General features: G+C 44.5%; 1 protein-coding gene and 1 pseudogene across 2 annotated transcripts; one reads left to right on the top strand and one right to left on the bottom strand.

The window, feature by feature from the left end:
- Positions 1-10,097: 10,097 nt before the first annotated feature.
- LOC118506197 lies at positions 10,098-11,354 on the bottom strand (annotated as a pseudogene).
- A 2,769-nt stretch (positions 11,355-14,123) lies between these two features.
- LOC118508183 lies at positions 14,124-16,098 on the top strand. 2 transcript variants are annotated; one of them, XM_036047741.1, is made up of 2 exons: positions 14,124-15,449; positions 15,518-16,098. In XM_036047741.1, exon 1 carries the CDS (start codon positions 14,289-14,291, stop codon positions 15,438-15,440), a length of 1,152 nt encoding a protein of 383 aa, XP_035903634.1. In that variant the 5' UTR covers positions 14,124-14,288; the 3' UTR covers positions 15,441-15,449; positions 15,518-16,098. The 2 variants fall into 2 exon arrangements, with proteins under 2 accessions (XP_035903634.1, XP_035903633.1); XM_036047740.1 differs by having other exon boundaries at positions 14,137-15,449; positions 15,503-16,098.
- Positions 16,099-17,007: the final 909 nt, after the last annotated feature.

The following is a 17,007-nucleotide window of genomic DNA, read 5'->3' as shown; positions in this document are numbered from 1 at the left end:
GCCTCTTGGATGCTGAGATGCTCGTGGAAATCTCTAGACGATCCCATAGTTCGTTAGGTTTGTAGGTTGACGGCGTCTCTTGGTAAACACTAGACACCATGATCGATGTCCAAGGACGAGGAGCTCCCCTGGAAAAAATCATTAAAAATTCGGCAATGAAAAAAGTGAAAACAGAACGTTCACCTAAAATTAAAAGGAAAATATATATCATTATTCATAATTCATCATGACTGCTAATGGACGAATCAATAATTTACTTTTCCAATTAAATAATTGCATCAAATATGTCTTGCCTCCCAGTTTAAAAGCGAAAACGTTCCATCACATCCCCCCACTGCAAAATGGTTTGCGATAAGACTCCTGCTCCTCGAGTAATACAATTATTTTCACCCCATAAGCACCGTATTTTGTTTAAAAAGACAGAACAAAAACTCATCCATCATACATTTATTTAACCGTAAAGGGAAACCTCCCTGCCCAGCGCCCAGACTGTGGTTTTAAGCGCCATCGCCAGCGTGCAACAGGAGTGACCAAATATTTGATAAATATGATATTTAATGATACTTCAATAATTGATTTATTGAACCAACCGGTCCCAATTAAAGTTTTAATGAGTGCCAATCGCTCAACTACAATTGGCTATAAATGAATTAAATCAATCAATTCCCCCCCGATAAAGTAGCACGAGGGAACCGGCGCGATGGGAAATAAATCGCTCTCGATCAAAAGTGGTAGGCAGCGAGCCGAACTGAGCCGCGGCTCGATTGAAATATGATCCAATTTGGGGCAAGCCCGATCAAGCCCCGAAAACCCCAGAACCCACACGGTCGCTCTCGTTTGACCATTCGCATTTTAAGTTATGTCACTTTGTTTGTCTTTTGCTGTGTTTACGCCGTGCCTTTGTCATTCATTTGTGCCGGACACTGTTTGCGGAAGCGAACTGCGAGTGATTGATTTTTATTGCACAACATTTGATTGGGTGCCTTATCGAAAATGCATAAAATCACACAAACAGCAAGATAGTTGTTCTTACGCATGAGGTGTGAAATCAATTTTTATTGACCATGTTAATTGGTAAACAGGGAAGACTGCATTCGCGCGGTACAAAACTGTGTTAACACTGCTGTCACATGCAGCATAAACTGAAAAAAAAACAATCAAAAAGTGAAGAAGAATTAATAACTAAAACATAGCTTCGAACAGATTTATTCGAATGCGATATGATTTTAAAAAGCGCTCAAAATAAAATAAAATTAAAAGAAAGGCGGATGGCAATGCAGACATTCATAAATACGCAACGGAACAAGCATCAGGCGTTTGAACGGTTTTAATTAATTTTTCAAGCTTCAAAAACCAAATAAAGCATGGCTGTATTGCTTTCATGGCCGTCCTTCATGAATAATAAAAAAAATCAAAATAGTCAAACAATAGTTGTTTAGCAATACGGCCAGGCCGTTCTTTATGAATAAAAAAAAAAAAAAAAAAAAAACAATAGTTGTTTGAATTAAACAAAAGGAAAATGTGCAATAGAACTGAAAATTCACAACGAAATCTAATAAAACGGAATATAAATAAAATAAATACAAAAACTATGTCCGTGAGTGGGGGGGGCTTTAGCCGATTGGTTTGCCATTTCATCTAAGAAGCCTGCCATAAAAAATGGATGCTATTGCGTTATCAACTGAAAAACCCTGTAAATCTAATTAAATGAAATAAAGAAAGCTAAAACTAAGTAAAAATAAATAATCACAGGACACAGTAAATAATAATCACAGGAAAATAAAAATATAAAATTAAAAAATCAGGCATTTAAATGCAAATTAAAATACAAGCTCATCTACAAAAATATAATATAAAATAAGCTAATTTAAATAACAACAAAACACATAAAAGAAAAGAGTAAAACACATTCAATAAAAACAGGATTAAGCGTCACAATCAGTAAATCTGCGATGGTACGACAAAAGAGAACACAATCACAAACAAAACAAAGGAGAGAATAAAAAACAAAACGCTTACGAACATAATGCTTCAAAAAATTACTCTCTTTAAAAACAATCCAGCCCACTCGCGGTTCGGTCGATGAACATCAAACAACACACAACAAACTTATCCATCCCTACCTAACGCCCTCATCCCTGCCGCCCTCCACCCCCCTCACGATCTCATTAGCCCGGCGATATTTATACAATAAATCATTCGGATGAAAATCATACCTCCGAAAAGCATGTTGAAGCACTCCATAGCAGCAGCAGCACACACACACACACACGAAAAAGCGAGGGATCAACACATTTAAAAAGAATCCGCCCATTCCCCGTACGTGCCCACATGTGTGTGCGTGTGTTTCAATCCAACATCCAAACAGCAAGATTTTGCGGTCGAAAGCCAACTCTCGGCCAACGCAAAGTATAGGACCGAAAAAGGCACACACACTCACACACGGATCATGACGACTTATGACGACCGAAAGCCAACATTTCGTCGACAATAATATCCTGGTGCCTTTCGCCGGGTGCCAGCAGCTGCCCAATATCCTGTCCAGCTCAACCCAACTCACTGGACGCGACGCGATCATCCTGTCAGCGCGGGAACAGCAGCGTCCCGGATAAACGTAAATAAATAAACAGGGTGAAAATGAGTAAATGAGTCACTCTGATAGGACACACGTGAGGCGGTCCAACGACAACAACACAACGCGGGAGAACCGGGCGCCACAAAAGAAGGAACAGAACAGAACAAAACAGACTGGCAACTTTATCCGCGAATCCTTGCATCAAGCAATTGTTGTTTTTAATTTATGCTTCTGCACGTGAGCGAGCGAGAGTGGGAGGCGTCTTTTTTGCCCGATGCTGCCGATGGATGATGATGCTCATGTTTGCTGTGTTCAGTTGTTTGTAGCAAATGCGACACCAAAGCTGTGGATTATTACTTCACTCCCAGGGAGAGAGAGAGAGAGGGAGAGCGGTGATGGGATGTCGAAGTGAAGGAGGATGCAGTTGCAGCTGCAGCCAACGCTTCCGCCTTTTCCTTATTAAGCGTCCCCTCGAGCAGCAGGGACTACTGGAACTTACTGTCTCGCACGCCCGCCGGGCAGCCCCAACTCATTTCACTATATCATTTTTGCGTGGAAAATTGTTTTATGACTTTTTATTACCTGCTTACGTGCTGTCATCCCGGAATAATTAGCACCGCAATTGGCCCACACACACTCACACACACGGTACATCCGGCTTCCGGGCTGGCTGAAAAATTCGATTCCGGGCCTTTGTCGTGGCGCACATTTATATTGCCGCGCGGCATTTTCTTTCGCTTTCGCTCGTTCTAAAATGGGTGAGTGGAAATCATAATTAGTAGCTTTAAAATGAACTGTCACTCTACTTCCTGTGTGCTTGTGTGTGAAATGAGGGCGAGAAATAAATTATCCTTCCGGGGTTTTTCTCTCTCTCTCTCTCTCTGCCCGCTACCACATCTGCTGCACATCTCGTAGCCCAAACGACGCAAATTAATTCGCATTTTTGTTGAGTGGGAAAGAAAAAAAAATTAAACTGCATTGTGTGCAGCATTTGAATGATGTGGGATGCCGCGAGAAAAAAAAACGAGGGTCACTCTGCACACCAGGTGAAAAATGCAACTGTTGTTATGAATGATTAGAAGCAACGCACGGGTGCACGTTGGTTCGGTTGGTTTGGACGCGCCGCGACCGATAGAATTAATTTAATTTAATGCCATTCACAGCTGCTATTTATTTATGCAGCGGATCATAATTAATGGCACCGTTAATGAGCTGTAACTTGCATATTAGTTTGTGTAAGCTTAATGAATCCGATAGTCCCGATCGTGCGTGAAGCTAATTTATTTATAACGGCACCACCGTTCGCAAAGGTGTAAAAAGTTGCATTTGCTATTTTTTTCCCTAAATTTTAGCCTGTATTGTGGAAAACAGAATGCATACTTCAAGGATTGATTTTAAAGGATGAATCTAACATTATAATTCCTTATAAGAAAAAACCTTGTCAGATGGAACAAGAGTGACAGTCAGAAGGAATAATATCAATCTTTCGCTAGCTCACAGTATAATACGTCAGACTGGTCCCACCAGATGCCGAGATTCATTGTTTTGCTGTAAGCTTTTTGTCTTATTTCGAGTTTCCCTTTCGAGTCCTTTTGGTTCATTTTTCATTTACGACAGGATGCAGAAATCGCTACCAATATTGCATTCAAATTTAAAGCAGAAATGTCTTCATGCTATTTGGTTCAAAACTGCAAGAGTACCTGGTAAGATAAACGATTCGATCTATTAGAAGAACAATGCCGTGGTTAACGAGGTACAGTACGGTGATCTCACCATCGCCAGGCATCGGTGGGCTGGTCATGTCATGACAAAAGGCACCAGACGACCCAACCTCAAGAGTCCTTTTAGCCCGTCCCCATGGACAGAGGCAACGTAGGCTCCCAAATCGAAATGAAGTGATGGCGTTGATGCCTCCACTAGAACGGCCGGGATAATTGATCGGTAGATTACGGCGCTAGACCGTGAGCAGTATCGAGAACTTCAGCAGCAAACCAAGACCGCGAAGTGCCAGCAATTGAAAGTCGTTAGCCAATACGAAGGCATTAGTCGCACGAGAAGGTCACCAGGATTTGAGGTCCTATAGAAGATGTTATCGACTTCAAAAAAATAGCAAGTAAAGAAGGTGGTGATCTGTGAAGTATTTAGCGATATTTGAAGGAGATGAGGTAGCCAAAGAGAACTGTTATATCGAAGATTACTAATCTCCTAGAGATCCCTCAGCACCAAACAGGCATGGCATAGAGCTACCCAGAACAGGCTTGGTATATTCTTATAAATTACTTCTAGAAATAGAATTCCAAACTTGTATCTCCCTTTTTCTACTTATTACTGTAGCTTGTCAGCTATTAAAGCCTAACTAACCTAGCCTAACATTTTCACTCCAACTCCTGTTCACCGTTTTTAAAGCCCCCCGCTTTGGGGACGCCTAATCCCAACCACGTATTGAAAACCGTTTATCAATGCCGGCGCAATTCCTCCTTAAGTTCGTTCCCTTCACACTAGACCCCTTCACATCACGCCTTCAGCCACCGAAAACCGCAAACATTATACGCAATTGATAAACTGTGACTGTACTGCCTGTGACAACCACCATCAACGCTACTGCTCGGCCTCGGTGACGGACCCTCCGAGTGCAACCAACGCTGGACGACAGTCATTTAGTCGAAACATTTAGCTTCACTACATAAATCATGAAATGACGAGAAAATTCAATTATCCCCCTCCCCCTCCCCTCTTCCACTGGCCACACCCTCACCATCGCACGGGGGAAAACTTAACGGCTTGTGTGGGAGCATTTCGCTCAAACGCCTTCAACGCCGCCACACATACGCAACGGCAGCCAGATGATAAGATAGCGCCAAGCGAGAAGCTGACATGCTGAAGCTGGGCCGGAAAACAAAACAACTCAATTTATCGTAAATAATTGATGATTTATTCGCTCTCACTCTCTCTCTCTCGGCTGGCTTTATCGTTTAAAGGGACTGACTCAGCAGGAGGAGATATGTCTTCCGGGGGTGTCTTATTCGGACGGACGGTCTCGTCCACCAAATTGGCCTTCCCGGCCTTCGAAAGATCCGGTCGCACTATGCGCGTGGATGATTTAACAATAAATTGGTATTAATCTATCTTAATAAAGCCTGCCAACTGTTGTCTAGCACCCTTTTACAGGTCACCGCGAGGAAGTGCACCGTGCTGTTCAGCGTTCTACTGCTACGGGGGCCATTTGTTGACAGCCTCTCGTCGTCCCCGTGACGGGCGAACATCTTTAAAACTTACCTACTTACCTGAAGGCGGAGTTTAAAATGAGCAACCACCACCATCATCATCATAATCCTTATCGTCAGCATCATCACCATCGTCGTAAGCATTTGCGTTCCGTTCCGTTTTGTTTCAGTTGTAAATATTTTATGCAAACGCACACCGACAAACAACCTTTTCCCGGGGTTACCATCGACTTCATGGCCAAGGCGAACACAAGGTACAATTTTCCCGGCTTTTTTTCTCTCTCTCTCTCCCAGCGCACACGCCCTACACACCGACGTTCCATTTTGCTTGGCATTTGGTGAGCAAGCTGGATTTCCCGGCTCTGCCAGTTATCCGCGGTAAACTACTACAACAAGAAATGGGAAACACAAGGATATTTAAAGGGAACAACAATTTTCCCGAGATGAGAAGCAAATGGGTTCGTTCCCGCGCGTAAAGAGGAATGGTTTTTGCGGGTGGGGGGTAATTTTTGCTACAGGTTTACTGAACTGGTCCTGCTGCTACTGCTTCAAACTCCTTGCTTCATACTGCACTATGGGGTGGAAAAGAACAAATTTTGATTATTTTGTTGTTATTTTTCTTTTAACTGTTTTGCTTGAAAAACATTGAAGAGATGCGATTCTGAATAGTGTGTTCAAGAAACGTTTTGTACAATTTTTACCCTGAATATCCGCCACTCCAAGCATTCTTCTTATTATTTTAACAACGTTTTAGGTCATGCCTGAAATTTCTGGTGCAGTCTAATAAGTATTGATGTCACGTTGATGAAAAGTCGGTCCCACTAAAGGTGGAGCATCACTACTGTGATGGGATTTGAGCCCCGGTGTTGCCCTTAGAAGACCGGTTCCATTGTCGCCTTCTTACTCCATTGTCCTAATTCTTCTTCTTCTTTGGCCTAACGATCTCTCGTGTCATGCCTGCCATTTCTGTCTTACTAGACTGATTATTGATACCACGTAGTTGGAAAGTCAATGCTCACTATGGGGGAACGGTTCGGATGGGATTTGAACCCCGGTCCAGCCGTTTGAAGAACGGCGCCTTTGTCCCCTCACCGCCGGGCCGCCCCAACAATTTCTATACAGATTTATCCAATTTATGAATGTTTCCTATGTGGTTGTTATTTTAATGTTTGTTCATAAGCTAATTATTACTTGCTTTGATTCTCTCTCTCTCTCTCTGTCTCTCTCTCTGTCTCTTTATCTCTGTGCATCGCACACCATTTGATGGTTTTTAAACAGCAAAATCTCAGAAATTTACGAGGGATTTCCTGCTTACCTTAAACAGCCCAAAAGTTCATGCAAGACGTAAAGAAATTTTGTATGTTTTTCCTGATTGTACAAATACACAGCTTTTTTCGACTTTCTTTAAAATAGTCATTGGGCCTGACTGTACAAAAACGAGGTCTACGAGGAAAATTTAATAAAAGAATAATGTAATATCACGTACTTCGTCCTGGTATTGGGAGCCTTCAGCAACATATCCGTAAAGCCATCACGACTTCTGAAGCATGATGGCACTGTATGAGAATCCTCAGAGTGGAAGTTATCAAATTCAAGTTTTCATCATAAATACCAGAAAAATACATACAAATGGAAATCTTCGTGTTTCGGTTACTTAAATAATTGAAAGAAAAATGATTGAAAATCAATCCCAAAAATGGTGCGATTTTAATTGCTTTGATGTTACAAAGTCGATGAAATTAGTTACTTTGAGTGAAAAACATTTTAGATTATTTTAGAGGATCATTTTAGATTTTTTTTTTTTTGAAATTTATATTTGACCAACGCATCTCCATAGTGCATCGCTTCTCAAGAAGTAATGAGTGGCCACCACGATTTTACGGATCCAATCACGTCCGCACGACCGTTAGCTCTATTTATACGCTCTAGCATCTATAAGCAACCGGGAAAGAAATCTGTATGTAAATTTTTGCTAATAATCGTAAAAAATTATTTTAAACACACGCAGAAATAAAAAAAAACACCTTCAACCTGACAATAACACGGAACAGATGCCGTTAAACATGGTTCTACGTTCTTTTTAACATTTCAACTCATTCCCGTAACGGTTGCTGCCGACCCAAGAACAGGTAACCGGCAAATAAATTCCCCGTAAATTGCGCTCAATAATGCTCAATTGAAGGCAGCGAGACACACGCCACCAGACTTGTCCAAGGCAAACAAATTAAGCTTAAACGAGCAGCTACGATTAGGAGTTGGAAGGTAACGGCCAGAAAAAAAACGCCCACCCAGCCGGTTGATTCCTCCCCTCCCCATCCAAGGGGACCAAGAAGCTGTGCATGCATAATTTAGACGAACTGTTTTATTATTAACGACGGACGATACACACGATCGTTTCACGTTTACCGGAATGGTGCCATCGTCTTGTTTGGATTGTCCAACATTGAACATGAAGAAGGGCAGCACTCACCTGCGTTGTGTTTCAGCTGCTGCTATTTCACAACCAATTCTATTACCGGTTAAGAGGTTCGAAGGGACATAGTGACTAGACGGGAAGAAAAAATGGTGCGTTTTCCTGGAATGCTTTCGAACCTCGAAAGGAGCACATTGCAGAAGGTAGAGTTAGACACAGGAGCCCAAGGAGCTTCGTCTAAGGGGCCGCTTCCAAAAGACCTCATCCAAGAGAGCTCGTCCAAGTGATCTCAGCTAATGCCAACAGGCCATCGCCCAAGAACCCTATATGAAGACACTCTGCCAAAGGTTCTTAATATATTATGAGGATTTTTAAATCACCACCTAAGACCTCGCAAGCCCCGTATGGGGATCTCCTGGCAAGCTCTGCAATAAACAAAAAAAACCTTTATCTATAACTAAGTGTCAGTGTGCGAGTCATTCGAATCGTTTCATTAAACAAAGTCTCTTGGTAAGCTCCCTCAAAAACCTTCCCCAGCCAGAAGAGTAATATTCGCCTCAAACAAGATTTAATTTCAACATTGTTTAAATCTTCCATACACATTCCACCCAACACGCAGAACACGCCTTTTTCTTTTCCTTTTCTTCCCAAAGTCCGGCTTTCCCAGCGTTCCAAACCCTCGTTACGGACGCTGTTATTATCACTTGTAATACCACTATTACTCAAAGCTTCGCCAAGTGAGACGAATAAATTTGCACCAAATGAACAAACGAACCGTTGCGCTTGCTCTATCTCTCTTCGTTTCGCGTCGGGAAATCGTCCCCAGTAAAGAACGCAATGAAAGTAGATAAATTAAAATTGTACTCCAACAACTTCTAGCCCAGGTCCTATCGATGCGACGGAGGGTGGGGAGGCCTCGGCCTCGAGTTGTAGCTGTCCTGAGCTGCGGTAGCTGAGGGAAAACTTTTCTTCCCAGATTAGCATCTTGATGTTCGCCCGCCCGAACAGCACGAACCGCACGTCCTGCAAAGCAGGAACTGCCTGGCCTGGACCGGACTGAGCAGTCGGTTCCCGGTTCACACTTCGATCCCGATTCACGGTGGCAGCAAGGGAAAGTGCCGGTCGCTACTTTTTAACTTCCTCGCTTAACAGCCAGAGCTGCGCTCATTCGTTTATCATCGAGCACGCTGAATTGTTTCTGCACTGCTGTACTGCTCGGGTGTAAAGTGCCTTCCTTCTGAAGGTCTCGAAGTTAGCAGCCCTTCGCAAGGGTCCAGCAAAAGTATAGCGCGTAAATTTTATCTACAACTGCAATTTATTCGCATAATTTTTCTTCACTTTATCGGCCTGGTTGGCCTGCTGCTCTACCTCCCAAGATGGATGGACGCGTTTCGCGAAGATTCATCGACCAGCAGGAGCAAAAGGGAAAACGAGCGTTGGACAAGTGCGTCGACGAGAAGTGAGAAAAATGTCCGATTTTACAACTGATCTGACTGGTGTACATCCCGAACCCGACGGACGGTGCCGGTGTCCCCGGGCGGCTTGTTAGGGAATGAAGTGATGAAATTTATTGCAGCGAAACGAGATTAAACGTACCGCATCCGGGACGATCCGGGACGAGAACCGGCACACAGATAATGAGGATTTATGCTAAGTTTTGTGCATGGTCGGTGTCGGTTTTAATTGATCGAAATTATTTGCAGACATTTGAAGAAAATTTCCGCGCGTCCGGGAGAGGCTTACCATTTTTGTATCAGTGTCTGGTACTGAGGACATAAAGTATTTGAATCCATCCTCCCGCACCATAGGCTCAATAAATCTAACCCCTCCCGTATCATCATTCGCAAGTAAGCCATACCGACGAAGCTCTTTTCATGGTGGTACCTCATCTCATCAACTTCAGGTCGCTGTTGCTGTTCAGCCGACGTCCGTTCAGATTCGAATAGTGACAATTATTGTACCACCAGGAACCTTCACTTAGCACCGCACAATTTTCCCCCGGCCTCTGATCATTATCCCGATCGACGTTCGTGAACTTCATGCACGGATGTGAAGACAGTGAGTCACCTGCCGGCCCCGAGTACTCGTCCACCTTCTTCAGCGGATACTATTACGCCTCACTGCCGATCACGAACTGCTTGTACTGTGCAAAACGGATACTTTACGCTAGAGTCTTCCAACTCCACCAGCCCACGTTCCAGCAGACGATAGAAGTTGCGATAGAAATTCAGTGAACCGTTGGTGTGCCGCTGGATCACGAGCCAACCATCACCGAACAGGGTCTGCTCACAGTAGTCCTCGATGAACGGTTCCTCAGTGGCGCTCGGATGAAGCAGATACTTTCCAGGCTTTTTGCTTGCGTCCTTGCACGATCGAGTACCAACACGCGAACAGAGCGATCATTTAGATCTCCTTCCTCAACTACTTTTGACTAGCATAGGCTGCGTGTTGGAAAAGCACCTTGCTTGACAGTCTCTGCAATACCGTAAGATTGTGGCCCAAAGTTTGAGTGAGCTGTCCCAATGTCCACAGCAATCCATCCGAAAGGGACGCCTGGTTTAACAGCTTCTGGTCGATCGACTCTCGCCATCCTCCTTCATGACGAACTTCATCTTGATCAGCTTGTACTGAAGATCTTCCAGCTTGGCCAGTATCGCCAACGCTTTTGTTGAGTTCTCTATTTTTTGGTCTCAAATGTCTATCGAGCTCTTCATTAAGTAGCGCTTGGCCTAGCACTGGACGAATAATCTCCAATCATCCCAATGATAAAGGTTAGTTGTAACTGTGAACAAGTCTTTATCAAAGCAAGATGAGACGAAAGTACGATACCAATCCAGTTAAACGTAGCGCAATGTCAACAATCCGTATAGCATTTGGCACTGCCGAAAAGAAAAAGCACAAAAAGGCGTATCAATCTTGCGATACGAAAGCCGAGACCGATTTGTCAACAAACAAAATCCCCTCCCAGCCGTACCGAGTGCTCCGGGACCGAGGTTTGGTGGAGCAAGATGCAATCTCTTAAAGCCTCGCCAAGCTCCGTTGCTCCTCGTAGCTGTAGCATATGTCACTCGACTTGTTATCTCACATGGCCCGGAGTCGTACGGTTAGCTTTTTTGTGTGTTGGTTGTTGGTTCGCATCCATGGCTGCACTCGTATCGTATCAAACGGAAGCGATCATCTCCAAGGTTGGTCCTGCTTCGTAACACTTCGATACGGTGTAGGTAGGCAGGGCGATGTTCTCTGGTGAAAAGGGAACCGTCACATCGCACCACGAGGTGGGCGCATCTCTCGAAGTGCACCAAGATCGAATGGCGGTTACTTACACGCATCGCTTTTTTTAAGGTGCCGTATGAGACACGGTCATGTTTCGGTTGAAAGGGAACGGAGCGACGGATGCACAAGGCAAAGGAAACCCGTTCCGAAAGACAAGCATGCAGCATACGCATAGCAAACGTGCTGCAAACTTCAAAAGCTCGAGATAAGCGTCCGGCCGACCGATATCGGGCAGGCAGGCATCACAGCAACAATCACGGCCCAGCATCAGTTGCCCGATCTGGCATGATGTTGCGTGTGGGCCGCCAGCGTCCAAAAGGAGAATGTGGATTATATGTGGTCGCCCCATAATCCCGACCGACAACCGTGGACGTACTTCAATATCGACCATCGATCGAGCCGGTCTCTTGTCACTGCCACTTGTCAACACGTTTATCGGTACGTAGCAATCTTCCGGTCCCCGTGCATGGGAACGTTCTGAGATGAAGAAATGCACTCTTAATCCTTCTTTCCGTTTTGCGTTCTTCGCGTTTGGCTGACTTGCTCTAGAGGTGTTGGCATGGAGGCTGTCTTTGAGATAGTTTAAGTTTCTGTAAATCCCGATTTGAATTCTATATTCTATTTTATTCGTCTTCTGTTCTTCAAACCCATATCACAATCAATGGCTCTCACGCATCGATTATGTGAATCCACAAATTGTCCATTACAAGCTGCGGATTACCGAGCGGCATTCATCCCCAAAGACCTAAAGCAAACGTTTGTGCAAGGTATACCAACCCTTCAAAAAACCCGTTCAAACTCTTTGAAGCTATTACGATTCGCAAACATGGCTTATCGCATACGAGATGAGTAATGCATTTCTTTTGATGATGAAAACGAATATGATGCGGCCGTTGCAGTGTGGTGCAGCTTTCAAGACAAAACGAAACAACCCCATGCCTAACTTATTCATGCCTTGTTTGGCAAAAACGGAGAGCGGATGCTGCTGTTGGCTAATGCTAGTTGGCAGTGTGTCCCATCCCCGTTGGCCGGAGATAGCAACCCCGTTGGCCCCCGGGCCAGTTGCCGTTGTTGTGGTTACGGTAGAAAATTAAATGATTGCTTCGTATCCAACACCTTTGCAGCTTTTCCAGTCGTAGCTTATGGTTGGCTTAAGACGCCACCGACCACCACCGTCAGTGTTTCTTGCAAGAGGTTTGCAGAAAAGGATTTGCCACACTCGCGCTCTTTCTCTATCTCTCTCCCGTTCTTTTTCTTGCTCTGGCACTTCCTCCACACAGACCCGCTCGTTTGAGCTGTGGGAAGAAGTGAAAACCCTTTCATTAAGGATTTCCGTTTCCCATTTTCGGTGCTTGACTACTGATTACACCCTTCAGGTTGCGGCCCGGGTCAAGTGTGCCATTTGACGGTGCGAAAAGGGGACGGGGTTTAATTCCACACAGCAGCTTGTATCCCTCTAAGTCAATCCGTCCATCTCAAGTCCCTACTCCCACCCAAAATCGTAATCCCACACAACGATGAAGTGTGCCTTAAGAGAGCGCAGGGCCGAACACGTGCTAGCGGTGGTGATGGTGACCGGCAGGAAAAGAAAACACTCTCCCCCATACACGGTCCGTATCCTTTTTGCCACCCGTGACCGCAGCGAAGACAGCCACGACCCGGTGCGGCCCGATCGGAAAACGGGCTCTTAAAGGGAAGATAATTTTCTCTTAAGGATTTCTATTATTTTCCCCCAAAAACTCGCTTAATCGACTCCGAAAGCCAAACACCGTGTAGCCGGCTTTCCGCCTCTGCCAATGTACCAAGGAACCGTATGGAATGGATAGTGTTACAGCGTCATCAAACCCCTTCTGCTTATGGCAGCCGGTTTAGATACTGCGGACACGACAAGAATTTAATCCGATTTGCTCCGATTCCAATCGCAGCACCAGCAGTCGGGACAGTATTGGGTGGGAATTTCTTCGGCTACGGGTACCGCACAAGTTCCGGACCGTTCGGAACGTCCCTGGGGGGAACGATGAAATGTGTACGGTTTAATTTACTTGCTCCTTATTGAACATTTGGAACGGCACAGCACATGTGGACTTCGGACGTGGAAGGGTGGCAGTTCCGTATGAAACAAAAGATAATTATATTGGTGAGTCGCTTTGCGGTAAAAGCAAAAGATTTATGGATAAATAGCGGAAAAGCAATTCAAAACAATCATGCGTTGCTGGAAATTTGCTTTGAAAGTAATGGAATTACCTATTGGAAAAACAAATCATGACCATTTTCAACTAATTTCAACAGAACGCGCCATTTAAAATTAAATTAAACAGTGTTTTTAAGCAGTTAAATGTTTGGGCATTATCTGACCTGTCAAATAGTGTCAACAGCAAACGTCTGAATACGATGCAAACGTCATGCAAACAAAACGTTTGAAAAAAAGTTCTCAAATCATATTTAATTTTGTTTGAGTATTTGAATGCAGTTTGTAAAATTATTAATTCAATCTTTTTTGCTACTCGTAATTTTCATCCACGTATTTTTTCTCACCTATCCCGTTATTGTGATGCCGTTAAACCGTTCATTTAAATTAAACGTCTGACAGTCGTTGACGCTTCAAGCAAATCAAACGTCTGCAGATACTCGGAACTGCGTGCATAGAAATTTTCAAACAAAAGGTCCATTTTGCCTAGTGCCTGGCGTTCAAATGAGCTAGTTGCGCAGTTTGTGCAATTGTTCAAAGTTTTAGCACGATTCGGCTGCATATAATTACGAAACGAGAATCCTTCGAGTGGACAGCCAATTTTCTTCGTTCGTCATGGATCTCAATCCGGGCAAGCGATACAGTGCTCGTGATCTCTACCAAGAACTACCGGCACCGTGGAAGGCTCGCCTGCTTCAGCTTCTGCGCGACCACCCGATCGCCCATCAAAATAAGCCGGCTCTTTTTGGTGAAATATTTAATCAGCTTTGCCAGTATTCCTACCTGGCGCGTTTCAAATTTGGCGCTGATTTGAAGGACGATAACAAAGCAAGGCTATCGCGCATCAAAGGGAACGAAATGTACCACCCCCGGGTGATGAAATACAATGATGCGCTAGTATACTACAACGAAGCGATTGCATTTGCGCCGAAAGACTCGGTGGATCGGGCAATAGCGTACGCCAACCGGTCCATCATCTGCCTGGAGCAGGGCATGTACGGGGAATGTTTGGTAAACACACAGCTGGCACGTGAGTCCAGCTTTCCGCCGCGATTCTTGGGAATACTAGCTGTCCGGGAAGCAAAGGCAAAGGCAGCTTGCCAGGCGATGAGACAACAGAACAAAGTCAGCGGTAACAGGAGCACCAATCGTAACCGCCATCAGGCGAAGGATCGTAAGATCGGCTCGTCGGACATACCCACTGCTAGCGCAAATAAATGCAAACTGCGCCAGAAAATCGAAGGTGAAACAAGAACGATGCTAGACGCGCATCGCTACACAATGTGCGATTTTTGCCACACAGTACGGCTGCACACCCTGATTCCGTGCGAAGGATGCACCATGGTCATGTACTGTTCGGAGGATTGCTTGTCCAAGGCACGGCTACAGTACCACCGCTACGAGTGCACCATTATCCGGAACTTGTGGAACATGTCTGGCGTGTACGCCATTACGGTTTGGCGTACAATCGCCAAAGCGATCTTGTCGTTCCAGAACTTGCAGGCGATGAAGGAGTACCTTGAGATGACGCTGCAGCTGAACCAGCTTTGCGACATAGCAGCCAACTCGCTGGCCCTCACACCATACCGTACGAACATCAATCCAGCATTGCCGTTCAGAACGTTCCTAGCGGCCATCATGCATCGAATGGTACTGGACGGAACGCAGCTGGGTCCGTTCTGTGTCTACGATCCGGCCATGAACCGGCTGCTGTGCGATTTGATCCTCCATTATCTTAACGTCTTCAGCGAGATAGAACGCACCTGAGATGAGATGGTATGTGTCACTTCATCACTGTGAGAATTATGTTTAAATTTTCATTTTTTTAGCCTTACATTTTCCAGACTCCCATTCCCAATGTAAGGTTGAAATGAATCAGCAAGGGTGTCATGCACGTTGCAGAGGCTTCAGGAGCTATCAACAACGAAGCACTGCGGAGAAGTCTTGCGAGGGAAAGGAAACTCTAATAATACATCATGCTATGAAAGTTACGAAGTTTGACAAAAATTGTGCAGAAGGTCCTTTATCCTTCAGGTATGTCAGAATCGGTTATCAGAATTTAGTTTTGATACTGTTTGAAGTTTAAATTTACATACAAAATATTCCACGATCACACTACACTCGATATCATACGAAATGTACGTTTTGCGTCTAAAAATCAATCAATCGAGCTGTTTTACCACTCACACGCCTCCTGTGGTTTTCAAGAACGCAATAAAATACGCAGTTGCCTCCGGAAGCAAAACGGACGACAAAAGGGCTTGTTGTCTTTTTTATACATTAATATTCCTGGCGTGTTACCGCAAAACGGTCGCAATTAAGGATCCCTTTTTAAATGAACTGCATAAACCTTTTTTTTTCTTTCAAATGTTGTCCACATTTTGCAATCAAACATTTATTCCGGGCTGTAGCGCTTTCACTGAAACTAAATTGCAGTTGAAACAATAAAAAATAGCAATCCGTTTGAAATCGTAGCTTTTAACAGATGTAAGTGAAACTTAGAGCACAATTACTAATCCAATAGTTTTATGCCTTTCGAGATCTTAAATGCGCTGTTCATCAGAATTCACAGGTCCACGCTGCTTCAACATATCCCAACCAAGCTAGTCTACATCAACTGTTGGCAGTAGAGGTCTGAATTGATTGCTCGGCAATTGTTCAAACCTCTCTTACACAAACTGTTTCGTGATGAATTGCCTGATAAAAATTGGCTTCTTTCAAGTGAAAATGTTGCTCCACAAGATCGAACATATTCAAGGGTGCGAGCGAGCAAGGCCTCTCTAACGTCCAAATTTCAAACCCGAATATTTTCCTGGTGAGCTCTAATATGCTTGAAAATCAAACACTGTCCACGAGATGGGCGATTTCAAATCGGCAACCCCAGAACCCTTCTGACCCGTGGGTAAATGTAGCAGCCAGCGAGATGGAAAGATTTTTTGGCAAGCGTTTTCTGACTTGAGCATAGTTTTATTTAATCAGGTGCTGGCTGGTGCATCGAAACTCACGCTTTACACACAACCGAGCTCTACCAGCTTAGTAGTGTGGCAAAGCACATGGAACGGGCTCGAATGTCACATATAAAGCAACGAATTGAAAAGTGCAAACAGAACACTGCTACTCGCACCGGTAATGATCGGACGTGGGCGCTGTCTGTTGGGTAGGACCATACACACACACACACACACACATTATTTGAACGGACCGGACAAAGCAGATTCTTTTCCCACACACATATTCGTAGAGTGGGCAGCAGGACATCTTGGAGCGTGCAGGTGGATCGACCCCAATGCACACACGTTGGGTTTCGGGGGTGGCTTGTTTGCTGCTGTTTTAA

The sequence above is a fragment of the Anopheles stephensi genome, chromosome 2, assembly GCF_013141755.1.
Source record: "Anopheles stephensi strain Indian chromosome 2, UCI_ANSTEP_V1.0, whole genome shotgun sequence".
Taxonomy (NCBI): domain Eukaryota; kingdom Metazoa; phylum Arthropoda; class Insecta; order Diptera; family Culicidae; genus Anopheles; species Anopheles stephensi.
This window is presented reverse-complemented; position numbering and strand designations above follow the sequence as displayed.